General features: G+C 44.0%; 1 protein-coding gene across 1 annotated transcript in view; it reads right to left on the bottom strand.

Moving 5' to 3' along the window:
• Positions 1-10183, bottom strand: part of RGR (retinal G protein coupled receptor) — a 45557-nt gene that overhangs the window by 20561 nt on the left and 14813 nt on the right. The window contains exon 3 of the mRNA XM_006029497.3: positions 1952-2073. Coding sequence (XP_006029559.1) covers positions 1952-2073 — 122 coding nt within the window. The remainder of the gene's footprint in view (positions 1-1951; positions 2074-10183) is intronic.

The following is a 10183-nucleotide window of genomic DNA, read 5'->3' as shown; positions in this document are numbered from 1 at the left end:
ACAGCCACTGCAGCCACTGCTCAAGGCCGAGCCGGCCGGGAGCCTGCAGTATAGCAGCTCTGTGCAGTACCGGGCCAGCTCTGCCCGCTTAAAGGGAGCTGTGGGTGGTCAGGGCCAGGGCCTGGGCAGGCTGGGGCAGCTGTAGTAGCTGTTAACAGGGTCCAGGGGGCTCCCATAGCCTGGCCCTTGCACCAGGTATGGCTTTGCCCTGCATGCACTGTACCCAGTATGCAGGGAGGCCAATCCTGGAGAGGGAAGTCCCCCGAACCCAGTATGCTGCCCCAACTAGGCAGCATACCCTTGCATGCAGGGCAGCTGCAGCCCATCCCTGCAGAGCTGCGTGGGCTGGGCCAGGCCCCACCACAGGTGCCCCTGGGCACCCTTGCCTGCCCGCCCACCACAGCTCGAGCCTGCAGAGCTCTGGGGCATCCCACACTTCCCACCCAGCCCCCACCTTCCTAAGGCCCCAACTGGGCTGGCTTGCCCATGACACCTCCCCCCACACTGCCCAGGCCCTGCCCCGACTACCCGGCCCCAGCATTGCTACCCCACCCGGGTGTCTGCCTGCTTGGGCCCAGGGCTCTGCCACCTGCTAGAAGCCTCCAGGGCAGCAACCCTGCACAGTGCCTGCCCTAGCCCTGTACCATGTGCAGCTCTCTCCAGGGACCACGGAGCTGGAGGGTGCAGCCTGGGAACAAGGGGCAGGGGCAGTAGGACACAGACAGCCTCCCTGCCTGTGTTCTCCTGGTTCCACCCTGGTGCCTGTAGCGCTACTGGAACTTGTGGCTGCACGTAAGTGCCCAGAGCAGCAACTTAAAAAAACCCAAAAAACAATTTCCTTGAATGTCTCCCAGTGTGCCACGAAAAATGTCTCCACATGCCACTAATAGCACATGTGCTGGAGGTTGCCGACCCCTGCTCTAGGATGTAGCTCTCTGCCAAATATTTCATTTCTTTGATTTTTCAGCTGAGGCATGAAGCTGACTTGCAAAAGGATATTGTTACCAGAAACACATTTTCTCTTTTTCTGTCAATATATGAAGATATTGCTGCAAAACTTATTGAGCCTTTGAAATGATTTGCTCCCTGACTATGAGCCAATATATTAAATTTTAGCAAAAAAAGGGAAATTAAGAATGACAAGAAATTGAAAATGACATTCTAGAATAAAATTGTTTGGGCAAGCTTAGTATAGATGGTGTTTCTTCCCTATAAATTATTGGTACTATATAGTAACAATATTATCTTCTGCATATTTTTGAGGTAGACCAGCTATTGTATCTATTGGAGTTCGAGAGGGAGAGCGTGATGATCTCTAAGCGCTGCGGATCCTTACGGACCCAACGCATTTCTTAAGAAGGCAACAGAAGTCTAAACAGCCTCTGGCCTCTCCCCATCGCCGAGCGCAATCCTAGACATATCCCTATCCTATATACTCAAGATCCAAACCCACGGAGCTTTAACAACTCCGTGGGAAAGAAATTGCCGAACCCGCGGAGCCTTAACAACTCCGGGGCCCAAGAACCGAATTTGTCGTAGTCCTCCAACGAGGATTTAAGCGGAGCTGAACCTGGAAACTGTCCAGCCTACACCATGACCATCTTGGGTGTAAGTAAATAATCTTTGAATCAACCACTACGCCTCTGTGACTAATTCTAGCCTGTGCGTGCCTTGCCGCCGCATGGTTTCCTCTGACCCCGCGTGCCCGGGCTGCTGGCCACAGCCCGCATGCGCAAAGACGGGTCCGCATATCGCTCCCGGCTCGCACATGGCGACATGGATGGGATCGGGAGGTGGCCCGCACACTTTGAAATGTTTGAGACTTAAAAAATCTTTAATGTAAAATGTTTGTGACTGATATAGTCACTAATTGGGATTTTTTGCACATAAACAAGTTACCTTTTAAAATCAAAAGTTTAAATGAAGTAGTTAGGTAAATGATAACACCTACTAGAACAATAATGATGATAGCGATCCCATGCCACAGCAGCAGAAGAGCTAATACTGGCCAATGATGTCAAGAAACCCTGAAATCCATGAATTTGACAGCCATCAGTGCCATAAGGCCAGTACCTGCAATCAAATAACAAATGGTTTCAAAATATAATAAAGACATATTTTTAGCATGATTTTAGGAAAAAATATTACAACATATGTTTGTCTTGTGTATAACACTTCCATAAAACACTTTCAGTATAAATAATGTTAATACAGTACCATTAAATAGCTGGTGTCTGATATGATACATTTTTTCTTTCTATTTTAGAATAGAAAATAGCTCTTCAGCGAGTTCACACAAACCATGGAAATATAGTCTAAAAAAGCAAGACTGGTGTCTATAAATGCAGGAGAACCTCATGAAATAGTAAGATGTAAAATCTTTAGATAAACTATAATGGTAGTGGTTTAGGGTTACATTTTCATTTTTTAGTCTTAAAAAAACAAAGCCCCTCCTTTTTTGTGCTTGAAAAATGGTAGGTAGGTTTGAAATCATTTGGTGATTGCCATTTAAGTATACTCATATGAACCATAACACCAAAGAATCCCCTTGGGGTATCATAGATAGGTCTACATTCATATTTAAGTTCTTCAGTACTAATGACTTGGTTTGCAAAGCTACATTGACTCCAGCTCTTACTCAAATAAGTTGGAGTTGCAAGTGGTCAGCAGTTCTATACAAAATTAGAGACAGAAGGGCTAACTTAAGGTACCCTCATTTTAAAATGTGAGCCTAAGCTTGCAAATAAAACATTCAGAAAAGCCAGTAAGTAACAGTAATTGCAAACCCCAAATTATTGGCTGTTATTTGTGTTAACAATTTGTGGGTACCAAAAAGGGATGCCAGTTTTCGAAAATATTCTTTAAAATGAAGTCTTCTTAACCACTGAATTACATTGTGAGTGTCCAGGAGCTTCAGTCATGAATCAGAAACCTGTTGTGTTTGATGCTATAGAACCCCAGAAGAAAAAGTCAGTCCCTGCTTCACAAAGCTTACCATCCATTATCATCATGATTTCCATTACTTTTATACCAGTAGTAAATGAAGTAATATACATTAACACTAAACTGCAACTTTTGAAATAAATGAAAAAGTCCTCTTCTTGTTACATTCTCCTTGGGGTTCTTTTTTTTTTTTTTGGCTTAATGCATGTAAGCTTCATCATTAGTATCAAGGGGAAATATGCATATATTTAAATGTAGATATATGGTGAAAGGCTGCCTGTAATTGAAATTGATTTAAATACAGGTTTATATGCTTTTTCGAACTGGGGCTTTATTGTGTCTGGTTTCTGACCTGTTAATCTGCAAAGTTCAGTTGTTTGTATCATGAGATGACCAAATTATAGTGTACTTATGTTGCCCTGAGGGGTCAGGCCAACGCTCAGGATCTCAATATTGCTCTGTTAGATAGGAGGGCGTGGTGTACAATTGCACATGCACACATAAAAATCAATTAAGCACACATACACTCATGTGGAATCAGAAAAAATATATGCCTTAAACTTTGACTATTTTAGTTATAAGATGACATAACCGCTTTGTGGAGAATTGCTGGCTCTGTATAGTAGAACAGATAAGAGAAAGTGTTTGTTCTTTGTAACTCCTCTGCAACTGCTTCGCTCACCGCGGCCTTGAAGATAGCAAAAAGTATGTACAACTCTGATTTGCAGGTGCAAGAAGGAGGTTTGTGAACTAACCTCGCCTCCCCCATTAGTTCCCATCCTGATTACAGCAAAGAAATAATGAAGTAATATTATAGCCGCTTTTCATGCTAATTTCACTATATGATCACGTGAGTTGTAAGCAACTGTTAAAAAGTATATAAGCCTCCTGATTTTGCTCTTGGGGGGGGACCCCTTCCAAGTGCTTGGGAAATCCATGTCACTTTGGAATCCCCCCTACAGCTGTAGTTTCTTTTGAATAAAAGCTTCTGCTGACCTGACCCAAAAGTATGCTGCGTGTGTTTCCACAACAATTCCTGGTGCCGTGACTCGGATCCAGAAGCAAATTCCTTCATCTTTATAAATTAGCTTCAGATTTCTGAGAAGAGGTGCTGCATCAAGAAAAAATATCATCTTGGACATCCTGTTCCTGATTCAGGACAGCACTTGAATAAGTACTTAATTTTGAAGGTAGCGATGTTGTAGCCATGATGGTCCAGAAATTATGCAAGAGGTGTGGATTTCTTAAGGTGATATCTTTTATTGGATCAACTATGTAGTTAGGATAAAGTTAGACAAGCTTTTGAATACAAGACATTCTTCATCAGGTCTCTTAATTTTTAAGTACCTATGTCCTATTGACTTCACAAGAATGTGCTTACATTAAAGCTATATTTAAATGCTGTTCTGTACACTGATTTCTTCCTGGTTCCGAGCAGAGCTCCAAACATTAGTCACATAAGAGAAAATGCCAGTGTTACAGTATGCAGCAAATGTTCCTATTTCACATCAGCACTGTATGAGATTAATTCCTAGCATGCTGACACTTGCTGGCCAAACAGTTGTTTGACCTTTGTTGTGTCAGCAAGGGCAGGACACAGTGAGAGCAGGGTGGTGCTAGCTGCCTCATTCCTTTGCTAATATGGTTGCTGAAGTCATGGCAGTCATTCCACAGGGTTAGACCCTGGATGAGGCATCATGCGTTTTGCTTAGAACATCTCAGATGCTTGGAGAGGGACTTTGAGGTCCAGTTGAGCTGTTCTTAGCACAGGATCTGGGGGTGGAGGTGGCTGCACACCCCCTTAATGGCCCCAATCCTGAATTCAGTTCAGGTGAATGTAATTCCCAGACCCCTGCACAGAGCAGAGTTATAGTAATAGATATATATAGATGTGTGTTCTTGCTGTATTTAGTACTGTTCAATAGCTCAGCAAACATTCCAAGCCAGGTTGCAAAAACCCAAGAAGACCATATCTGTTACAAATGGAAACAAACTGTAAGATCACTGTCTATCTTCTGATAACAAACATGGCTGATACTGCATTTGACCTTAGCCCAGTGTCATGCAAGATGTCAGAAGCAATGCAAAATGCAGTGGGATGCTAAGTGAGGTACATCAAAAAACAATCCTTAGACAACAAAAGCTTATGTTGCACCTTCACCCTGTTTTTCCCCATTCTGCTTGGAAAATGAATGTCATTAATAGCTTGTTTATCCCCAACTTTGGCTGCAAAGAGGTAAAAAAAATAGTCTTAGGACTAGATTATTACAGCGCTAAGCAAATCCAGGATTGCCCAAGTTAAGTCAGCCTCATGTTTTGGGTACCTGAAGACCTGCAAACAAAGCCAGTGGCTGCATTACTTGACAATGTTGGCCTTCAGCTCCGGAAAGCAGGGAGTAAAGGCTGGCTTCCAAAAAATATGAATAACACTGTAGCAATATCCAGATAATAAGTAGGATAAATCCTGAACATCCATTCAGAGTGTGGGTGTGTGTATATGAGCCTGTTGGTTCAGAAAGAGGGAGTTTTATGCCCATATTTCCCCAGAAAACCGTTTTATGCCTTTATTTCAGTATCTTGCTTCATGTGAGTGTTTTAATAAAGATGAGACCAGGGAATAATATCAAAAGATGATATTGAAACCACAGCCCTTGCTACGCTACTATGTGAAGAGTTGACGAGTAGGGTAGGTCACTGGTGGCTTTGTGTCACTCAAGCAACCAGAAGTGGGGGAGACAGATCTGCTGCTTACTTTTTTTGGACTCCCCTATTTTGGGTGACCCCCTTCTTTTAATATCACACCCTGAGGGAGCTCTCTCGTCTTTCTCTATGTGCACCATAGAGGCTAGTGCAGATGCATGTTGAGGCCATCGGCTAAAAGACTGTTTTCTGACACTGCTGTACTTTGCATGGTGCTATCAGATGCAACAAAGGCATCTGATACTGCAGCATGGTGCTAGCCCAAACCCAAACACAAAGGATGGATCCCTGTGTGAGGAGATGCCACTAAAGCACAGCATGCCTGCTTCCAGCATGCCCCCCACCCAAAATGGACGCATGAATGTAGCACTGGGTACATGGCAATAAGTTAGCTCCCTGTCTCAGGCGTGCTTAGTGGCACATGGCTGGGCTGCTCTAAGGCAGCTTCATATCTGAAGACTCAGTGCATGTGGGATGTGTGCACCATGCTTCCCAGAAGTGCTCATTAGCAAGGTCCAGAGGTGTTGCAGACATGCCTTAAGGGCCTGGTTCCAACCTCACTTATACTCACTTTGCAGCAGTGGGGCCACAATGACTGCAGTGAATCTATTCCTGATTTGGGGCTGGATCCTGAAAGAGTACTGAGTCCTCTGGCCCTGATCCTCTGAAGCGTGTATACACTGATAGGCTTCACAGTTAGCACAGGCATTGTCTCCTTGAAACCATGATTCCACCTGGATGGGGAGCCGAGCACTCTGAATCTAGTAGAATCTAGCTCTTATATCAGTTTAGAAGTGGGCTGAAAGTGGCTGGAGCAAGGTAGCAGGAGTCAGGACTCAGAGGTTAATTTTTTACTCAGCCACTGATTCACTGGGTAACCTTGGGTAAGGCCCTCTGCTTCCCTGTACCTGTACATACAGCAATAACAACAACAAACCTAATGATATCACAGGGCGTCAGGCTGAAGCCGTATTAATTCAGGTAAGGTGTGCCAAGATCCACAGACCTAGGCTGCAAAATATGGGAGTGGTACAGTACAACATTTGCCATTTAATAACAGTGTGTCATTGTAACACAGAGCACAGGAAGGTAGGCAACCATTAAGGGGCAATCAGTGACAGGCAGGCTGGTTTGGAGAACCCAGGAGCCCATGTGACCTGTCTCAGCCGCGTTGGAGAGACGGGGCAGTATGGGGTTCAGATCTAAATCACCCCTACGTCGTGTTATGCAAAACTAAAACCCAACAAGTTAAGTTTGCAAGCCCCCCCCCCCTCTATATCTTCCATTTCTTTTGCTGCTTGGTGATCAACAGTAATTGCTTGTATCAGCACAAAGAGAACATAATCATCCTCAAAATATAAGATAAACCTCATCTCACCTCCCCAGCACCTCATGACACTGATGCTTCATAGGGAATCCTGATTTTGTCTCTGCAGTAAAGCTCACCCAAGAGTACACAGCAAGTCATAGCTCATACATTGTTCAATTGTTTGTGTAAATAAGGGATTCTTTCCTAGTTCCTCCTCTGTGCTGTACATGTACATCACCTGTTTGCCAGATACCTGCAGGACAGTAATTCAGCCACTCACAATGCAGCTCTGTGAATGGCAGGTGGCTTATGACCATCACAAACAGAACCTGTTGGGCAGTCCCAACCCGACCTGCCACCTCCTGTCACATTCCTCAAAGGAGTTCTGATACTCACGGGGTGTTGTGACGTTGACAGGGAGGAATGACAATGGGAGTGTCTTCCATGTGTGTCAGAGCCATCTGTGCAAAACAATCTTTGCCTTATGTTTACAAAGCTTTTATCAAAACAAAATCAATAACATGTAGACTGACTCTCGAGGCTTAAGAGATCAGAGTAGGCTTTGGATCTCAGACATTAGAGTCTGTACCACGCATGTGCTGCTAATGTTGGTAAATGAGCTCTCCTGCTCAGAGGAATTATGTACGCACTTGTGAACAGAGCTAAATAGTCATTAGAGTCAGTTCAAACCCAGACAAAAAATAATCTGCCAAAGATGTTTTTCTTCCTTCCATTTTTTGGTCATTCAAATGTTGAAAAAAAATTGACAAATGCTATAACTAGTTATAAAACAGAAAGAAAAAAAAATCCATGAAAATATTTTTCTCCATTCCCACCCCACCTGCCCTCCAGAAATCTTGACCATTTATTTCTATAGAATTCAAAACATTCGATGTTCTTCAACAACAGCAATTTGCACTGACAAACAACAGTGCTTTATTGTTAGAGGTCAATAATGATTGTCATCCCTGTTTGCCAGATGGCTTAATAGGGACAAAGAGATGTGAAGGACTTGGCTGAGACACTGAGCTAAAACTAGACCTCAGGAGAGCTGGCTGTCATTCTTCATCTCCCACCCCTAGATCACTCCTGGATACGCATGTGTTTAAGTCCATTTATAAAAGTACAGGAGCTTCCAAAATATCCCCTTACACCTTTAAAGAAATAACAGAAGTGGACAGGTTTTTTGTTAGAATTACCTGCATACTGAGGACAGTGTAAAAGATCTGGTTGTGGCTGGTGTTCTTCAAACTGGACTGATATTTTTTTAAAGTCTTCAAGGATACACATATATGTTATTTAAAGAATTTAGCATCTCTGTCTGTGACTTCTTCATGAACGAAACCTGATTGCTACAGGTTTGTTTCAGGCTGGACATAAGGAAGAACTTCTTTACAGTCCGAGCCCCCAAGGCCTGGAGCAGACTGACACCAGAGGTGATGAAAACACCTACTCTGGACTCCTTTAAGAGACATTTGGACGTTTATCTTGCTGGGATCCTTTGACCCCAGCTGACTTCCTGCCCCTGGGGCAGTGGGCTGGACTCGATGATCTTCTGAGGACCCTTCCAGCCCTAATGTCTATGAAATCTATGAGATAAATTTATTATTCATAAAGCCTTCAAATAATTTGTCAAAACAAATTGTAGCCTCTGAGTTATTTGAGATCTATTTTTCATGTGGGTCACTGATCATTAGCATGTTACTCTTCTTTATTTGAAGTGTCTCACCTAAATCATATAGTACTTATTCTGTTTCCTTGCAGGATTATTTAAAAAAGAGGAGTTCTAACAAATGATGCTTAATGAACCATCTATAGCAGTGGTTTTCAATCTGTGGTCCACAGACTCCTGGGGGTCCGCAGAGCGTTGTCTAAGGGGTCTGTGAAAGATGACTATGATCAATCAAAATATATGAATACCCACACTTACAATTCAAAGGGGTCTGCATCTCCATTCAGAATTTTTTATGGGTCTGCAAATGGAAAAAGGTTGAAAATCACTGCTCTATAGTAATGGATAACACGCTGGCTGGTCTGACTGGTCACTGGGGCAACAATTATTGAGCCTTCGGGATTTACATACACCAGGCCACTGGTCCAGAGAAGACTTGCGGAATGTAAGGCGCAGTGATATCCCTTCCCCCCACACATGTGAAGCAAGAGTGGCCAGAAGGAACTCACAAGAGTCGTCTATGCACCTCTGTGTTCCTTCCTCAGAGCATCAAGCACCACCTACAGCCATATAATAGGGGTAAGTTTAGGCTTTGCTGATCATTCCTGTTCTCCCTGCTAGATTCAAAGGGATCTACCAGGCCCATTGGCCCCTCTTTACTAGGGAAGCAGCTGCAAGGGCTCATTGAGATGGAGAAGACTATGGAAATCCCAGACTTCTAGGCAATCTCATGACTAATGTCCATTTTCATAAGTCATGAGAGAATCCAGCATAATCCAATAACTCAAAGTTTTCTGAGCCTTTCCTCCCAGACAGGCACCCATTTATCATGGTAACTCCACGTGATAACTCCCTGTATCTGGACCTGAGTGGGGAAGTGGTACAGAGGTTCCTAATGCCTTCTGGGCTCCTGTTTAACATCACTACCCCTCAACCAAGCATAGCAGCTGCCTCAGAACCCCTTAACCATAAAGAACAGGGTCAGTGTCCTAAGACACATGCCTACACAAGCAATTCTCCTGCATCCCCCCTCATTAAAGCCTGCTCTTTTCTGAGCAGCCAGGAAAAAGGTAATAAATCAGTTCAGAGGAGTACAAACGGGGAGGTGAGTACAAACAGGGAGGGGGATGAGGTGAGATCATGGTGGCTACAAACCAGCCACAGAGAGAAAGAAACTCAAAGCTGACCCCTCCCAACTCCACTGAAAGTGAGAGGGGTCTGATAATAACAGCAGCCACAGGGTTATATTTAGGTCAAATGTGCTTGTGATGCTGAAGCTGTTCCTGGCCTGTCCCAGCAAGTTGTGTTGTTCACCTCCTGGAAGCACTTATTCCATGACTATAAACCAAAGTACAACTGTGTGAATTGAGGCCAAAGGTATCTGTGGTATCTCCAAGAGAAGACCTCAACTTGAAAATGCCACAGAGAGCAGATGGCTCCAGGACAGGGGTTGGCAACATTTTAGAAGCAATAGGCCACAATAAGGCAGCTCAGTCTGAGGCATGCCAGCGCTTCTGACCTGGCTGCTACTGATGCCACCTCTCCCCACCACCCAGCCA

This window comes from Alligator sinensis, unplaced genomic scaffold (assembly GCF_000455745.1).
Source record: "Alligator sinensis unplaced genomic scaffold, ASM45574v1 scaffold374_1, whole genome shotgun sequence".
Lineage (NCBI taxonomy): Eukaryota > Metazoa > Chordata > Crocodylia > Alligatoridae > Alligator > Alligator sinensis.
Note: the sequence above shows the minus strand (reverse complement) of the source record. Positions and strands in the feature narration are given on the sequence as shown.